Source organism: Lycorma delicatula, chromosome 1, assembly GCF_047948215.1.
Source record: "Lycorma delicatula isolate Av1 chromosome 1, ASM4794821v1, whole genome shotgun sequence".
NCBI classification, from domain to species: Eukaryota; Metazoa; Arthropoda; class Insecta; order Hemiptera; family Fulgoridae; genus Lycorma; species Lycorma delicatula.
The window spans coordinates 163,853,677-163,874,080 of NC_134455.1; the positions used below are offsets into that span (position 1 = coordinate 163,853,677).

Here is a 20,404-nt window from a genome sequence, read left to right on the forward strand (position 1 = left end):
AGGGCCTATATTTATTGATAGAAATTTAAATGCAATGAAATATGAGGCTTCGCCTCTCGACCATATCATTCCAAACATTGTTGGCCACAACTTCCAAAACATTTGGTTTCAACAAGATGGTACCCTGCCTCATTTCAGTTTTCAAGTATGTAAATTTTTAAAATGTGTACAAATACACATGATAATCTTTCCTGGAAGGTGGATTGGCCAAAGGAGTCAAATAGAATTGCTAACAAGATCACTTGACTTCTTACCATCAGATTACTTTCTACAGGGCCACTTACAAATTTTATAAAATAATAAACCCCAAGATATTGTGAATTACAAAATAAAATTTGAAAATCAGCACAAAATATCACTAGGAAATCACTGAATGCAATATTATCCTTTTACAACCAACTGGATTGCAGTAAAAAAAAAAAGGAAATTCTGAACATTTATTAAAATGAAATGTAAGTAAATAAGCAAACATTATGCTTAATAAATAATATTTTTTTAAAAATAAATTAATTTGACAATATCCATACAATTAAATTTTTATAAATTTATTTATTAGTGATAAACAGTTCCTTAAACTGCAATGTAATTTTTTTTTTTAAATCCAAACTTTATCCTGCCGTCATCTTGAGTACAGACATCACACCATTTTTCGTCTTACAAAGACCTTTAAAATGAAGTATCACATAAAGGATGTCACCATTTAATACCAAGGGAGTTACTACCCCTGGTTCACCCCACAAGATGGGGTTGAAATTCTATTTCTCGTCAAAAGGTAAAGTAACTGACTGATACCTTATCCTGAAAGTTACAGTATTCTACCCAGAATGGTTTTAAAGTTGAGGAGTTTCCACACCTTTGATTTGCTTGTATATGTTACCAAGGATGTTGGGAGAGAGTAACATTACTGAACTGAAATTTAATCCTCAATTAAAGTTAAAAAATAACAAACTGGTGCAAGTTTGCAGTATTTCTGGCCAGATATCTTTTACACAAGAAATACTTATTCCTTTAGTCTTAAATAACAATATTTTTATTAAATCAACATGCAATTGCATGCTCAAGAAGGATGACAAGAAAATCACAATTTATAGAATTTTTGCAAAGTGGTTAAATGTTTGAGGAGTTTGACAGGAATGGTGTATCTGGTTTATGGAACCTCAGTGTAAAAGATGTAAAATGGCTAAGGGAAAAGGTAAAGTGAATAATAGCTAGCATGAATAATAAAGGGTAAATAATAATGGCAGGTTGGTGAGGTAAAACTGTGTGGAGAGGACACTGTACATTACCCTGTTGAGTTCTTGCAAACCCTTTACTCATGGGTCATTCCTCCATCAGCCAGAGCTTGAAGCTAGGAGCACCCATCATATTGCTGCAGAACCATAATCCATTGAGATAATGCCATTACATTATCTCAGTGCCACTCCAGTCAGTCTGCACAGTTGTTACTGTGCCATTGCACAGTCTGCAAGTCAAGGCTCTCCAAAGCAATGTTATAGATGCAGACACTCCAAAGACTGACGGCCTTTTGAAAGGAGGAGACAACAGTTTTCATTCTTCACATCCCTTTGATACAATTTAACTACAAATTCCAATTCATATACTTCTATTTCCAATGAAAATCTGCTTCTGTATGACAAAGCATGCAAGGCAGTCACTCAAGCAGTGTATACTTGCAGGTCGACTTTTATGGCCTGATCCAAGGTCAGCTTGAGTGACACTTTGATTACCTTTCAGATGGATGGAGAAACAAGAAATGACATTTGCAAAGAAGTTTTAAAAAAATAAACAATCAATTAAGAGCCTACTTAGAACTATAAAGTTTTAACCAATAATGTTTGATCCTGCATTTGAATGATTATAGTTTACTTTAAATTTAAAAACAAAATTTTTAAATTTTGGGAGGCACAGGCATTTTGCTAGTTTAAGTATATTAACAAATGAAAGGAGAAAAATAAGCTTTTTTGTGAAACTATGATTCTTTAATTAATAAATAAATACACACATATATATATATATATATATATATAAATACAAAATTATGTACAACAGCAGTATTTATTTTCATATTCTATGACTATGATCATTTATCTTTATCAGATGATGATGGCACAACTTTTTTTTCTACTTCTTCAGCCTTTACAATTTCATCATGTTCTTTAAGTAAAGAGGTAAATGGTGTATTACTATCTATAGTTGACTTTTTAATTTCAGAAAATTGTCTGAAAAAATTAAAAAAAAATTAGTAATATATAAATAACCTGAAAAACAAAATATTATTCCAAAATAATTTTTTAGGTGAGAATTTTGGACCTCTGTAATGAAAATTGTATACAACTACGTACATATGTCAAAAATTTCCCTATATGAATTTTTAAAAAAAATTGTAGTAACTTCAACATATTGTCGCATGGTTCACAGCTCGATCAGGACATTGAGAGATTGACAATTTAGAATGTTTATATAATTACAGTTTATTGGTTTATAAATATAATTACAAGACAAATCAGTATTAATGACAATGATGATGGCAATGATAATAAGTTTTACAATTGATGTGATAATTGTTTTATTATGACAATAATAAAACAATTAATAAAAAATAGTAAAAAAAACAAATACTAATCATAGTAATTACAACACTATAATAATCAGGATAATAGTAATAGTAGTAAATGATAATAATATTACATGTCAATAACAAACAAATCAAACAATTAATACATAACATAACACATGAAAAAAACATAGCTGGGTTTGAACTGAATGATTTAAATCAATCAAATGAATGAATATTACAAAAATAATACAATTAAATATAAGTTTAAATAAATTCTGTTTAATAATAATGTGAGGCTAGAATGGTGAGGTGATGCCTCACCATTCAATCATCACCATCAACTGGTAACAAATAGGGTGCCCCTGGAGGTGATGTGTTAGGAGGTGCAATGGGGTGTAACAGAGAGAGCAATGTTTTTTTTTTTTTCAGCGGTTGTGTTTTTAATTTTTAATATTTATCTCTTGTTAAGCAACTAATCAATTAATTTTGTTGATCTTTCTTTAAAATGTTTAAAACATATTAATCAATAAGAATTCTAAGTAAAAAAAAAAAGAATCAGTACAAATACTTCAAGAAGGTATAAAGTGGTATGAAATATCATTAAAAGAGCATTAACTTGAACTAAAAAAAAATTAAAATTTGTCATAAGGTATCTATGATATTGAGGACAAAATGAAACAAACCAGTCCTGATACGACATAGCTGGTAAACAACGGAATGCAACATGAATTTAATAACCAGCTGATTTCAATAGTTAAAACACATTACACATCTAAATGTTTCAGACTTTTTTTTTACCAGATTGTTAAATTCTCTTCTAATGGCACTTTATAAAACACTTGTCTTTTTATACTTAGATCCTGCACTCAACAACAAACAGTTATTTCAGAAAAATTAGTTTTATCCGTCTTTTTTAAAAACAGCAACTAAAAATACTGTGGACAGTGGTTTTTTTCTACCTTGTGCATTTCCCAACATCTGTAACATTTAACACACTGGTACCCAAACCAGCAATATTCTTACATCATTATTTTTCACTAATATATTTGTAAAGAGTTCAAAGAAAAAAACTCACTTTGTAAAAAAATTTATTCTGAAAACTTTATAAATATTTTTTATTTCTCTTAAACTACATACCTTATACTACTTCTCTATATAATTGCGTGAATTAAGATATTTTTCGTAGTGATACACCAGCTTCATTACACCCTCATCATATTCTTCTGCCGCCAGTCCATTTAGACCCTGATTAACAGCCTTTTTAAGTGCATCATCACCCGCGAATTGTTTACCACTCAAAAATTCTTTCAATTTTCCATTCAAATGTTCTCAGCAAATCACGTGTTGGTCCTGCAACATGTGTGCAGGCATTATCGTGCAGCAGGCGACACCGTTGGTCAGCTGCCCACATCGTCAAGTTTGAATGGCGCGCCGTAACTTATGTAGAATTTCACAGTAGGCTTCTGCATTTATAGTAGTTTCACCTCACATGAAATCAATCAGCAGTATGCCAAACCGATCCCTAAAGACTATGGCCGTCAGTTTGTGTCCAAATGACTGTGGCATGACCTTAGTTGGTTTGGTCAGTGATTTGAGGATGATGCCACTCGCTTGTCTGCATTTTCTCTCTGGTGTGTAGTACAAAATCCATGTTTCATGTGCCGGTAACAATTGAATTAAGGAACTCATCACCTTTTTCTGTGTACAAAAATTCCAAAGCAGATCCCATTCGGATTTTTTTGTGACATTATGTTAAGACAAGCGACACCCAACGTTCACAGACCTTTCTAAAGCCTAAATGGTAATGAATAATAGCTCTTGAAACCTCAGGAAAAAGAAGGGTCAGATTGGAAATTGTTGGGCGATGATCTTTTCTGATTTCATCACCGACGCATTTCAACAAATCCTTAGTGATTATCAAGGGCCTCCCCAAACGTTCTTCATCATGCACATTAATTCTATTATTTCTAAAATTTTCACGCCATTTTCAGATATTTCTTTCATTCATTACCATTATCGCAATACACAGCAACCAACTGCCTATGAATTTCAGCTGGCTTAATGTTTTGATGGTTTAAAAACACATGTATTATGTATTTCACAGTTGGTGGCAACATTGATTTTCCTATTCATTTTATAACATACTATAACTCACATGTAATCAAAGATACTGCAACACGACAACAATACAGTGTGTACTATTACTAGCGTGGCCATGACAGACACAAGTTCATCAACTTTAAGGAGAGAAATTTCCCAGCGGTCTTTACTTTAGAGATATCCCTCGTAGTTTATTGTTTATAAATAATATACATTACCACCTTTCAATCATACTGAAAAAAATTCATTAAACAATGAAAGCTATATAATAAAAATTAACTTGCATTACATTACTGAAAGTGTACTAATTAAGATAATTAATTACCTTTCTCGGGATCTTATTATTTCATCTTGATATGATAATATTTCTTCAAAACGTGTATTTGTTAAATAAAACATAACTTTTGTTAATCCACCTCCTATAATTCCAAGGGTGCCACCTAACAACAAAAATGTACTAATACTAAGTAATAAGAAGAATCCTGTCCATCGACAGGGTTTTAATCAATGTTAAGGTATAAATTTTATTTACAACTGAATTTCCTCTTTACCTACTTTGGTAATCAGTTTCAAAGTCACTATCCCAGGATTGAACCAATCTTGAGTATTTACATAAATACATATATGTACACACATATGTAGATCAGATGTGGAGGTGATAAAATGTAATTTGATCATGTATAGATAATTTTTATGTATAATAAAAAAAATTTATAGTATAAATAAATATTGCAATCTGAGTATTAAGTTTTAAGTGCAATAACTAATTCTCATGTAAAAGACATAGCTAACATAACAGACCAAAATTTCTCTTAATACTGTGCAAACAAGTAATAATGATCATTAATTTTTAAATATAATACTTTCTGACAGTTTTAATCTATTATTGCCAACGTTTTTTGAGTACTTTTTAATTATATTTTATTCATTAGTTTTTACAGATTAAAAGTTGGATGTTCTGCGATGAAAAATAATTTTCAATTTCTGTTTTGTAGATCTCATAAAAGTCCTAAAACTGCAGTTTATTTCCCAAATATACTGCAAATGTCCAAAACTTGTACAGATTAAAGCAAATCCAGTTTTCTCAAAAACAAATAAAATTTACAAATAAGAAAACTATCAGAAAAACTTTGCAATCATTAAATGAAAAACAACATACAAATATACATAAATGTGTGTATATTTAAGGGTGCTGCATGTGTAATCAGAGATAATGCCATGAAAAGCAGTTTCTGAGAAAAATCATTGAGCATTAAAAGTAAACTTAAAAGTTAAATAAACTGTAAAGTAAGTTAACTGTTAACTTTACGTTTATGTTATATCTATCTGCCAAACCATTTGTCAGTACATATTTCTAACATATCTTTTATATGGAATTGTATTATTATTTTTATAACTGAAAAATATTATTTGTCTAAAAATAAATGTGTATAAACATTGAAGATTATCAAGATTGCATACAAAAAATTTCAGGTTATAGAAATACATTTACTTTCAGCTTGATAGAAGAATGTTCTAAGTAAACCATACAAATGAAAAATGGTGAAAGGACCATATACATTTGAACACTTGTTTTTTTTAGCATGACACAATTATTTATCTACAAATTTCTGTAGAATATTATGTGGAAACAGTTTCAAAGTTAACCTCAGTTCTTCGTCTGTTGTACTGCTGCCAAAACATTATTTACAGTTCTGCATTAAAGTAGCACATTTAAATACAGTTGATAGTTTTCTTTGATTTGAAGGATTTCACTATTTATTTATAAGCTAATGTATCAAATTAATGTTTATTCCAATTAATGATGCTGTATTTTTGAAAATATGGGGAACTGTGTACACAAAATGTAGTAATATTATAAAGCTGGTTCAAAAAATATTAAGTTAAGTTAAATATATATAATTAAAAGAAAATGACAAATGATTGGTCCATTTCACTCAATACACAAGCAGTTGAAAGGGCTACCATTATACAGTGGATATTGACATGATTCCTTGACAAACTTGTACAAAAACAAAATTTTGGATAACTCTTTCACTTCTAAAACTAACCGATTCTGAAGGCAAAGGACGATTAAACTTGATAACAAAGTAATCTAAAAAATTTTACAAAAATAGATTAGCAAATTGTATCATTGTATTTTTTATTTTTTAATTAAACAAATTAGAAATATACATAATTTTTTTATTAAAATTAATTTTTACCACTTACTGCTTTTCTTTTTGCTTCATTAAGTAAAGATCTCCGCTTCTTCAGATGATATTAAAAAACCCAAAATTACAGAAAACATATATTCATCTATTTTAGTCATTGAAATAAACTATTCTGCTGCTATTCTAAACTGCTGGCAGATGAAACTGTTGTACGGGTGGTATATTTGAATAATTATGTTAAATACATTACATTATCCTACGCCAATGTGTTACAACTTTACTTGTTCATTAATTATGTTTACATTACATGCAACATCTGTAGTGTAAGGGATTTTAATTGTTGCTATTGATTTCTAATAATGTTTTGTACATTTGAAAATACATACATGTTTAAATGTAGATGTAGGTTCCACTGACCATCATCCTAATCACCAGTGCATCAAAAAAAGACCAAAGCATTCCTGCTTAGTTTGTACATTTCAAGCTTCACCTTTAGGCCTAGGCATAGGTAACACAATTTTGCACGATCTAGTACAAATGTTGGTAGGCCCAGGGAGAGATGTCTTCCATGTCATTAGGTTCTTTCTCTAGAAAAATATGTTTGTTATCTGAGAATCATCAGTATCATCAACATCTGACAACTGTGGTGCTTTGTCTTGCGTTCGAACAGTCAGCAGCAGCATTTTCCGCCTCGTGTTCATCTTCTAAATGAATTTCTTCTTCCATTCCATTTTCTTCTCCATTGTTACTGTCCGCTTGATGACATCGTCTTCGTAGAAACTGCTTGGATTGCACAATAATTCTAACATATCCTGATTATGTAATTGGATGTGCTTAGGCTCACTCACATATAATGCAAACATGCCCAGACAACTTAAAATAGAAACACTATATACCCAAACTCTCTAAGACGTGCAAATGCACTCTGACCAAACAGAGCAGGAGTTGGTTTTAAGGTACTGAAGCTCTGCCCATACCCCTACCACTAAGTGCCTAACGGTGTGAAAAACAAAAGAACTGGGCTACACCTGTAGCTCGTGCGAGTAGCACAGGATTAATATCTGTAAGTGGATAAATTCCTTTAAACTAACAAAATGTTAAGTTTTCAAAAAAATTATTGTAAATGTTTTATCTAAAAAATAGTGGTCAAAGCAAAACTGGTCAATAATTTTAATAATAATCATAGAACCTTTTTTATGGAGGAGGAATATAAAATAGAGCTCTCTTAAAGCAAGTAGGAAATAGTCTATTTGTGAAAGGATTCCTAACTAAATTTCTACTAATAACATCACTCAATTCTTCTTTGCAAATAAATAGGAATTTTATCAACACCAATGAGTATAACTGTTCTTTATATTTAATACAAATTTTAACTTCTTAGGGTTTGAAAACAAAACTACTGAATCATTGATCAAATTATCTAAGATCAATTACTTTTTTTTTTCAATTAGTAAATATAAATATGGTTAGAAATATCAGAAATGAATTTTTATTGAATTCTTCAGTTACAGGCATTGAGCAGATATAATTTATCCTGCATTATACTTTTGATGGTGCTGTTTTACTATATTTTATTGGAGCTGGTATTTAATTTTCAATAATATCCCACATTGTAATGATAATGCTTAATTGTATACAGTGTAGCTGTCAAGCCAACATTATCACATTATTGGATGGAACATTGGAATGTACCCTTTAGTAGCTACCGTACTCCACTTTTGCTAATAGCTTAAGAAGTTAAGACAGTGTAAGTAGTTTGATGATGATTATTAACTACAAAATAAAGTTACAAAATGGCTAATGATGCAGACAAAAGATTTATAATATAGTGGGGCAAAGAAACTTGTACATGTTTAATAACTGCATCAATAATAGTGGTCAAAAATATTTTAGTTATGTTTACAATAATAAAAATGTATTATTTAAAATATAATTTGTTCTCTTTTTGTAGTAGTTTAATTGACTTCATGAATGGATAAAATTCATATTTGTTTCTGACATAACAGTATGAGATCCTTCTACAGTCAGTGAAGGCTGATGTGTCAATTCTCAATGAAAACCTATGATTGTCAAGAATTGGTGGGTTGTGATACCAACTGAGCTGGTATCAGCCTGGGCATCTTTCTAATAATTTTCATTATCCCTCAGAAATAAATTGGTTGTTTAGTATGCAGTACAGCCTAGTAACATCTAGTATGTAAACCTAAATCAAGAGTTTATGTCATAGTTAAACAATCCCTGACAATGGTGTACAAAGTGTTCCAGGATGTATTTGCCAAAGTTCAGGAACTAACTCAGGACACCAAAATGAGCAAAAAAGTTCATATTGACATAAATCCTATTTTGCTTTGTTTTCCTACTGGATGCCATTTTGTGATTTTCAACAAAAAAATTATTTCTCACGAACGGGTAAACCTACTTTAATTAAATTTGGCAAATCTAATACTAGTCTCTTGTTCTACAAAATAAAAATTTTTGAAAACATCACTTCAAAAATTTCAAAATGGCAGCGACCAATTTAATTTTTTAATCTTCAAAATCTTTGTAATTATTTGTTTGATAAAATTTTTACTTTTACAAAATTTATTAAAAATTTTATTTTGAACAAAATGACACCTCATTTGTAAAAATCCGTTGACAAACAATTATTGCAGGCAATTAACCCAGCAGTATCCTTGCGCACTGTAATGAAAGCTGATAATTTTTTTCCTGTTTTTATTTCCTCCAATAAATGTAATAAAAGTTATTATTAATAAATAATAATAGTAAATCAATAATAAAAAAAATTATCACCTACATTATAGTGCGAAGTGTACTGCCTGGTTAATTGTCTGCAATAACTCAACTGTTGAGTACTAAGTATGAGAAAGTATAGTAAAACTGAATTGATCCGTTAAAAATTAAAAATAAGTATTGACTCTTGCCAAAACTGCTTATATTTAGCATGGTCATACAATGGAGAAAATGCTCTAAAAATATTATTACTTTTTTTGTCTTCAGTCATTAGACTGGTTTGATACAGCTCTCCAAGATTTCCTATCTAGTGCCAATTGCTTCATTTCGGTATACCCCTACATCCTACATCCCTAACAATTTGTTTTACATATTCCAAACGTTGCCTGCCTGCACAATTTTTCCCTTCTACCTGCTCCTCCAATATCAAAGTGACTATTCCAGGATGCCTTAATTTGTGGCCTATATGTCTGTCTCTTCTTTAAATATTTTTCTTTCTTCAACAATTTTTCGCAACAGCTCTTCATTTGTCACTTTATCCATATATCTAATTTTTTAAATTCTCCTTTAGCACCACATTTCAAAAGCTTCTTATCTTTTCTTCTCAGGTAATCTGATTGTCCAAGTATCACTTTCATATAAAGCTATGCTCCAAACATATACTTTCAAAAATGTTTTCCTGACATTTAAATTAATTTTTTATATAAACAAATTATATTTCTGACTGAAGGCTCATTTCACCTGTGCTATTCGCCATTTTATATCGCTACTGCTTCTTCCATCTTTAGTAATTCTACTTCCCAAATAACAAAATTCTTCTACCTCCATAATCTTTTCTTTTCCTATTTTTATATTCAGTGGTCCATTAAGATTATTTCTACTACATTTCATTACTTTTGTTTTGCTATTTTTTATCTTCATATGGTAGTTCTTGTGTACAACTTCATCCATGATGTTCATTGTTTCTTCTAAATCTTTTTTACACTCAGCTAGAATTACTATATCATCAGCAAATCATAGCTTCTTTAACTTTTCACCTTATACAGTTACTCCAGATCTAAATTGTTCTTTAACATCAATAACTAAGTTCTATGTAAAGATTAAAAAGTAATGGGGACAGGGAACATCCTTGTCGGACTCCCTTTATTATGGCTTCTTTCTTATGTTCTTCAATTATTACTGTTGCTGTTTGGTTCCTGTAAACATTAGCAATTGTTCTTCTATCTCCGTACTTAACCCTAAATTTTTTTAAAATGTGCACATTTTATTCCAGTCTCGTTATCGAATGACTTTTCTAGGTCTATAAATGTCAAGTATGTTGGTTTGTTTTCCTTTAATCTTCCTTCTACTATTAATATGAGCGCTAAAATTGCTTCCTTTGTTTCTATACTTTTCCTGAAACCAAATTGGTCTTCTCCAAACACTTCCACTCTCCTCTCAATTCTTCTGTACAGAATTCTAGTTAAGATTTTTGATGCACGAGTAGTTAAGCTAATTGTTCTATATTCTTCACATTTATCTGCTCCTGCTTTCTTTGGTATTATGACTATAACACTCTTTTTGAAGTCTGACGGAACTTCCCCTTTTTTTTAAATATTACACACCAGTTTGTATAATCTACCTATCACTTCCTCACCTGCACTGCGCAGTAATTCTGCAGGTATTCTGTCTATTCCATGAACCTTTCTGCCATTCAAATCTTTTAATGCTATCTTAATTTTGTTTCTCCCCTTTCTTCTTCTTCCTCTATAACACCAGTTTTCAATTCATTTCCTTCGTATAACTCTTCAATATATTTCATCCACCTATCTACCGTTCCTTTCTTATTATAAATTGGTGTACCACCTTTGTTTAATACATTATTACATTTTAATTTATGTACCACAAAATTTTCCTTAACTTTATACACAATTTATTTTACCTTATTTTTTCTCTTTCCACTTCTGAACACTTTTCTTTAATCCATTCTTCTTTTGCTAGTTTGCACTTCCTGTTTATAGTATTTCTTAACTGTCGATAGTTCCTTTTTACTTTCTTCATCAATAGTATTCTTATATTTTCTACGTTTATCATCAGTTACAATATATCCTGTTACATGATATCCAAGCTTTGTTACCAGTTCTCTTTGTTCCACCTAAGTTTGCTTCTGCTGATTTAAGAATTTCCTTTTAACTTTCTCCCATTCTTCTTCTACATTTTCTACCTTATATTTTTTACACAGACCTCTTGCAATGACCTCCTCAAAAATCTTTACCATCTCTTCTTCAAGTTTCTCTAAATTCCATCGATTCATAAGACACTTTTTCTTCAGGTTTTTAAACCTCCATCAACATTTCATTAACACTAATTATGGTTGCTATCAATGTCTGCTCTAGGGTAAGCTTTGCAGTCGACAAGTTGTTTTCTAAATCTTTGCTTAACCATGATATAATCTATCTGATACCTTGCAGTATCACCTGGCTTTTTCCATGTTTGTATTTTTCTATTATGATTTTTAAACTGGGTATTGGCAATTACTAAATTATACTTTGTGAAAAAACTCTAAGTTGGTCCCATCTTTCATTCCTTTTGCCCAGCCCATATTCAAGCACAATATTTCCTTCCTTGCCTTTTCCACTGCTTGCATTCCAATATCCAACTATTAAATTTCTGTCCCCTTTTATGAGTTTAACTGCTTTGTCAATTTTTTCGTATACACACACTACCTCATCATCATGGGTACTTGTAGGCATATAGATGTTAACAATCGTTGTTGGCTTAGGTTTTGATTTTATCCTTAGTACAATGATTCTATCGCTATGCATTTTAAAATACTCTACTCTCTTCCCTATCTTCTTGTTCATTATGAAACCTACTCCTGCCTGCCCTTTATTTGAAGCTGACTTAAATATTCTAAAATCACCTGACCAAAAGTCGTTTTCCGTCTTCCCCTTCCTCTTCTCGCCAATTCCTACTTCATCTACATTTAATCTATCCATTTCCCCCTTTAAATTTTCTAACCTACCAATCTTTTTTAGATTTCTAACATTCCATGCTCCAATTCGTAGAATGTTATTTTTAATTTTCTGGAGACCCCTTCCTTAGTAGTAATGGTAAAATATAAAAAAAAATGGTGCCAACTCCAACAACTTACAGTTTGCATCAGTTTCTTGATTAACTAAATATATTAATGTTAAATAAACAAAACTTTACTCACCTACAATACCACCAGCAAGCATGCCTTTTGTCCCCATTTTCCACCTATAAAGAGATCCCATAATTCCGCCAGCAATGCCATAATGAAATACTGACATTCCATTATTATAAACCATTAAAGAGACGGTAATAAGTCTGTAATAAAGAAGAAAACTATTAAATAAACAATTAATTGTACAATATTATACATTTTTGTATAATACTGAAACATATGTTTCTAATTACTGAATGCTCAACTAACACTACTACCTTAAGACAGCATGAATGCCACTTGGAATACAATACAGTTTGAGATATACCTCATTTTATTCAGGTAATTTACTTGTAAATAAATGTGGATGTATATGTAACTTACAAGAAAAACAGAAGCTTAGCAGTACCCATTACACATATTAAAAATCGCAGAACTAAATTATAATTTAACAAATTATATACATATATTTTAATTTATTAACAGATATTTGAGGCTTTTCATAACTTATTTCAATTTTCAGATTAATTTTTTACTAACTTAACTATAACTAATAAATATACTTCTTATTTTTGAACCGAAGCTTCTTAATGCAGGCTTTGTGGGATGGGGAGTCAACAGAGAAAACACAAGCATTATGAAAAAGCGTCACATGCTTTGATGACCGTAAATCTGACCATATAGTATAGAAAACATGCTCCAACTTATAATAATAAATTAACTTCAATAATGTTAAAATTTTTCTGTTTTACATATTACATATTATATTTCTGTTTTACATATTTTACAATATGTGAAATTGTTAGTTCTTATTTTTCTTTTCATGAGCAGGGTTTTGCGTTGTATAAAATCTTTTTCAGTGCTATTTTTGAGCTGGTGGTTGAGTGTGTACCTTCCCCAGTTTCACAATCTTGCTGTCTGAGAACTGTTACAATGGTTTTGAGCCTTTATATTTAAGATGGTTCATTTCCATTTCATGGAGATTCAGAGTATATTGGCGCACGATTTCCTTGAGCATCTGCATCACCGCAGCGAAAAGAGTGGCAACAACTCCCAGTCGCAAGTCCCCGTTACGAGCAAAGGGGCCTTTACTCATAGTTCTGCTCACGCTTTTTTAGAGCAGGGGCCATATCTGTAACTGTGTGTTGATCTTTGATTTCATACATTTGATCCAATAGCGATGAAGAAGTGCAAAGCGTGACAAGAGAATACAGCTGTCCATGGCTCGCTGTGGGTAGTCATGCTTGTGAGCTTGTGCTCAATATCTCTGGATAGAAGGAATACAGCAAGAATTTGCTAATATACTGTTAGATCAGGGAATCTCCGACCATGACCAATTTTAGAGAGATAGATAAGAAGCCTTGTCGGAGCTTTTTCCTTTTACCTCCTCAAATACTGGTTCTAACAATTATGGTTTGGAAGTGGATATGGCGGTGACCACCCGGGAGGGTATGACCCACTTATTGAAGAGTTTTGCAAGCCGGGGATAAACCTGGCAGCTCTGCCCCATTGGCCCATGATGTTTTGGTAGAAGTAGATGGCTTGTTTTCCTATCTAGCAAACCCCAAGAAAACAAATGCAGTTACCAAGGGGAAGTTATTGCTTTGTCTAGAATTCTTCCGAGCTCACAGCTCTCGTAGAGGGTTTTGAAAATCTTGTCTCAAAGCCTAAGGGAATAACTGCAGTTCAGAAACCAGCCCTGCCCCTGATGCAGCCGTGTAGGTATGTTAAGGTGGTTAGGGGCAGACGTGAAACCAGCTAGTCCAAGAGACCTGAGGTAGCATTTGTCAGCCGAGCGGAGGGCTCGACTGTGTCCAGCAGTCAGCTGAAGAAAGACCTCCAGGTTGCCCTTCAGGATGACTGGAAGGGTCTTAAAATCAGAAACATCAAAGAGACCAAGGGATTGGTTGTAGTAGCAGACAATACAGAGACCATTCAGGCAATTAAAGATTCCAGTGCGGTTAAGCAATTGAATGTAAAAATAGACCCAAAGAGTACACATAGGCCCCGCATTATAGTCTATGATATTGACCGTAGCCTTACTAATGAGGATGTCTTATTCTACTTTGAGAAGATCCTACCTATATTTGGGCATTAATGTTAGATTGGTCACTGATAATTTGCTGATGGACAATCAATATTATAAATCGTCTGCCTGAGGCTTAAATTAAAAATTTATGTCCTCAGGCAGACGATTTATAATTTAGGGGCCTGCTGAGTAAAAGAGTATGTGGATGTCCAAAGATGTTTCAAGTGCTGCAGATATGGCCACAGGACTAAATTTTGTAATTTTGCCTTGGTGTGTGCCCATTGTGGTAAGGAGGGCCACAAGCATGATAACTGTTCGCATAAGTCTTTGGCTCTGGCCTGTGCTATCTCTGTAAGAGATTGCACAAGGATCATGAGCACCCAGTTGTTAGTAAGGAGTGTGGCTGTTACATAAGTGCCGTTGTACTTTATTCCTTAGATGGTTAGGTTCGGAAGAGCTGTACTTTATTCCTTAGATGGTTAGGTTCGCTCAACTTAATGCCCAGGGTGCTTATGTAGTCCAGGTTGGGTTAGGTGAGGTTGTAGAGAGATGGAGCTTTGATGTTGTCCTGCAGCACCCATATGTAATTAGGGGTGATCTGCTAGGCTTTCACAGCTGCAAAAAGTTTTGTATAGGGCATACCTGTATGTCTGCTATTCTTGCAGGAAGTTGCTTGATAGTATCTTTATACGGCAGGTTTCTAATGCGCATCATGTTGTAGTCAGATTTGCCATTCGTGGACCGAACCTTACAGTTGATAGTTCATATTTCCAATACAGGGATCCCACTGAGGAACATCTAGTGAAATGGGATAGGATCCATCGTATTGTGGGTAATGGTCCAACCCTTATTGGTGCCGATGTTAATGCAAAGTCGCTTCTCTGGCATAGTGGGATCACTGATCATGGCAGTGACTTAATTGATAGTTTCTCCAGTCCAGACTGGAGATTTTTTTTTGAGACCTTGACGGCCTGCCATTAGATATCTTGACAGAAAATTTCACTTCTGTGGTGGTAGTGGTGGCTGTAGCCGCCATTCCTAGAGGCATTGACTGGGAACGTATATCTGGTTGATGGTCTGAGTAATCGAAGAGATAAAAATCAATACCAAATAGAGGTACAATATAATAATGAAAATATATTATCTGAAAGGGAAAGAAATTTACATTAATTACTAGTGTTGAGACACTAAAGCAAGAAGTGGGCTTTTCCATGGACTGCATCTGAAATGAGATTATAAATGTAATTATGGGGATTCCCCAGCACTCAAGGATGTAATTTTTTTCACAATGTTTTTTGTTTAAGTTATACTTGTTTCAAACCAGAAATGAGGTATTTATGTTTTTTGTTTAATCTTAAGCAGGAAAATTTATGTTTCTATTTTGTTGCAATTTGTCCAATTTTAAAAAAATATTGACTAAAATTTCTAATAAAAGTTTCTAACTGAAGGTGTGCATTGTATTTATTTGAATGGTCCAGACTGATACTCAATTTGTATTTATTTAAAGGATGCTTTTTATTGTAGACCTATTTTAACCAGAGAATTTAATTATGACTAATCTCTAACGTACATATTTTATTGATTTTCTCCTACAAAACATTAACATTATGTTTTGCAATATTTTTCTTTGTAAGATATTACGTTGAGTTTTTGAATATATACCTAATCATTATCATCATATGGTGATTTGTCTTGAAACAGATCTGTTGCACTATCAGTCTCATTTTCTTCTACTACCAGTCTTTATAATGACTTGTTTCATTTCAGATCATCTACAATTTTCACTTTAACCAGTTCTGTTAGTGCTGAATAAAACTTATTAACTGTTAAATAGTAATAACATAATAACATACCTTACAAGGTACCAAAATGTCAGTTTCAGCCAATCAGGGTAAACTTGAAAGGCATCCCTCCTTTCTACTAACTTCTGAACAGGACACTGCTTATGAATTTATCATGCTCCAAATGCATCCATTCATTTTCCAGCAAGTGAATACTCTTTTACAAAGTCATCTACACTATTGAACAATGTAGTTACTGACTAACATAAATTTTTACATTTAAAGTATGTTATCAATCATATATTTGTCAATATAAAGGGGTTACTTAGATTTACATACGTGTCATAAGTGCAGATACGTAAACCATCTGTAAAAACAGAAATGTTATTCCAAACCCCCATAATACCTGAATAAACTGTGAAGAAAGTACAGAATATTGTCCAAAATGACTTGCCATCATTACAACAAAATACTGTGGAGAAAACAGCACACAGCAGCAATGTATGTGAGAAAGTATACTCTTTTAAAATAAGATTAGATGATGAAGGGGTCATATAGACTGATCCTGGACCTCCAGAGGTGGCTGGACTGCAAGCATGGGGAACTGGGGAATAAGTTGACCCAGTTCCTGACCAGTCACGGTTGATTTAAAAGCATACAGTCTAAATGCCCGTGCACACACATTTTTTTTTCCAAACTTTTTCAAACTCCCCCAAGACCACCAACCCCCGCTGTTAGGCAATACACAGTCATCTCAGGGAGTCATGGCAGTGGTCTCTCTGCCCCCCCTCCATGTTGCCCCCTTCAGGGGCCCACCGAGGTCTTTCCAGCTTCATTTAAGTACGCTAACCTCTGCTTCCGGATGGCCAACGTGCCCCTCTGCTGGGAAGCCAACCTTCCTATTCCTAACCTATAAGCACCGAATGTGTGTTGCACACATCCGACACTTCCCTGCAGCCCTCTCAAACCTCAAGGGTCTCCAGTGCCATCACTGGGGAGCTCCAACCCCTCCCCAGTGTGTGGGTAGACCAGAGCACCCTACATATAAGGGCTGTCTCGGCCATATATGGCGACCAAGATTTGTATATATATATATATTAATATATATTTAATACTTTCTTCCCCTGATTTGCACCCCCCCCCCCCTTATATAAAGGAGCTGGAGATGCTCCAAGGTGGTGTCTGGGATGCCCCTGGCGATGTAGACATCAGCATACAAGGATTATTTAACCTATGACTTAACTGAACATTACCGCTAAAAAGATTTTTAATTCTTCAAATTAGAATTCTTTTTCTCTCTGTCCATGGTAGTGGAACTCAAGGCTGCATTTGTCTCTTCCTATTTCCTTACTTGACATTGCACAGAAATACATCTAATTCTGTGCAGACATTAGTACAAGGTATAAATCTTAATCTATTTGCTTGGTACACATATTATTCATCGGAATAACAAGATACAAGTACTGAATAAAATTAATTTACATCAGATGAATAAAATTACATCTTAATTCTACACATTACAATTATTTCCACTCCCTCCTCAGGGTAATGGACCTCAGGACTGCGCTTGTTCTTTCTGGTCTCTTTACATGACGCTACACAAGAATTAATTTGGTACAATACACACATCGATACAAAGTTTGTTATTCTTGGTACAAAATGAAATGAGATTAAATTAAAATAGCACGCTTAATCCTACAAAGTTGCAATTCAGGACCTCCCTCAGCTCAGGTAACTATCTACATGGTTATGCCTATCCTCCCCCTTCAGTCGCACAATAAATATCAGAACATATGTTGACACTGTATTACATTTCTTCACGCACAGTTGTGATTAGTTGATCACTTGATCCTTCTGTCTTCTGCTCATCAGATATTATCTGGTCAATTTTACAAAGCAATAAATATTAAATAAAACAAAATAGCACCAGACTAATGGAGTAACTCCTTAAATTATACATATCACAGTTCATTCCACTATCAGCTTGGGATAGTGGACCTCAAGATTGCACTGATCCTCTCCAGTTTCCTTATATAATAATACGAAATACTCTTAATATCATACATGAATACAGTGTTCAGATGATAGGGTGTTTCCTCCCTTTTATTTACTCCGTGATGAAAATGGCTTCATTTCAAGCTATGGTTTGACTTTGAATGTTCAAATTTGTCTGGTACACAGTATGATACATAATAATAAATTCCTTACAATGCTAACATGAAACAAGTGACTACTCCTATTACTAAGAACTTTGGCTTGATCCCTATCAGCTAGCAGTCCTTGCCTCATTCTCTGCTGGCCTACTCCTTGGTTTTCAGGATACCAGCGACCATCCTGCCCATTGATTCCCACTCTCTCTCACCTTGCAGCATATATGTTGCATTGTCTAATCTTCCGCAAGATTCCATCTTGCAGAGACAGAAGACAGAAGATGTCTCCGCATCTTCTGTCTGAAAGTGGAATGAACAAGAATATAATAGATGATCAATCATGAGTTTTCATCCACTTTCCCTATATTAAACTAAACATACTTGCACGCTTTCACTGGCTGGTCACTGAATTTATATGAGTTGTAACTTTTCAAGGTATTACAAACGAAACATTGCAAAAATGTAATATTTTAACATTGTTCTAATGAATTTTTAGCAAAATAAAAAAAAATGTTAACAATAGGAAATTATTAGAATTTGTAATGTACTAAATCAGATTAACAACAGTGGATTAAGCTACAAAAGATGTTTCAAAGTGGTTTTAATACTGAAATAATCTGTAATCTAAATAATACAATACAAATAATCTAAATTAATGTAATTAATGCCAATTAAATGTGTAGTTAGATATTGAATAAAATAGCTGAAAAAAGTAATAAATAAAGTAAGAAACATTAACACTTAACAAATATTATATAAACACACTTATTTTTGTAAACTACTAATAACAATAAATAAAAAATAAATGCAAATAATGTACTTACAATGTACTACCTGTAAAAAAAGTTAATTTTGATCCGTAAGTAATTAACCCTCTGAAAGAAGCCAGTAGTACTTTATTTTGCAATGTTTTCTAAAAACATAAAAATAATAATATCAGGCACAGTAAATAACTCTGGATTTCTGTTATCCATTGTTTGTAAGCTATGTATTATTATAACTAAGTAAGTGGAAGTAACAGTTTTCAATTCATTAAGTTTAATTCTAACAATATAATATTAGTTATAACTAACATCAAACATATATATATAAATAAAGAAAGAACTGAGAAACTTACAAAATTATTAATAACTACCCAAAACAGATACAATAAAAAATGCCTATCAACAAAAACTAAAATCAGACATTACCAAACAGTAATTCTTCCAGAAGTACAATACGCCAGCGAGACTCTCTTCAGACCATACAAAATTGGAGAAGTAGAAAGGATTAAAAATATAGAAAGGAAGATAGTCAGAAAATGCATAAACAAGCAAAACATAGTAGGACAGTGGAGGATAATTCCAAACAAAGAAGTATATAAAATAATAAACCTACAAACAAATTTCTTCAGGAAAAAAATTTCATTCTTGGGGCACCTACTTAGAACAGAAAACACCAGACTTGCAAGCCAAATAATTATTAACTTATACTGGGAAAGAACAACAAAACCGAAAAGGATAAAGAAAGTCCGAAAAAATATGGAAGAATTCAGAATCTCCAAAGATCTAATCACAAAATCTGAAAAATACAACAAACTAATTAAAACTAATATAACATTTGAACCTAAAATCAAAAGAAATCCAACAGGGTGTATTCAGACAATAACAGGCACCATAGATCAGAACGCCTCAAAAAGATGTGGGCAAAAAGGAAATAAACAAGAATAAAACAACTCACACAATTCAGAAATAAG

At 32.6% G+C, this 20,404-nt stretch overlaps 1 protein-coding gene across 1 annotated transcript in view; it reads right to left on the reverse strand.

Annotated features, from left to right (window-relative positions):
- Positions 1-1,963: 1,963 nt before the first annotated feature.
- Positions 1,964-20,404, reverse strand: part of 140up (RPII140-upstream gene protein) — a 30,186-nt gene continuing 11,745 nt past the window's right edge. Inside the window, exons 3-6 of the mRNA XM_075366644.1 lie at positions 19,494-19,582; positions 12,740-12,873; positions 4,983-5,097; positions 1,964-2,219 (exon numbers count right to left, since the gene is read on the reverse strand). Of these exons, the coding sequence (XP_075222759.1) occupies positions 2,081-2,219; positions 4,983-5,097; positions 12,740-12,873; positions 19,494-19,582 (477 nt within the window). The 3' untranslated portion in view covers positions 1,964-2,080. The remainder of the gene's footprint in view (positions 2,220-4,982; positions 5,098-12,739; positions 12,874-19,493; positions 19,583-20,404) is intronic.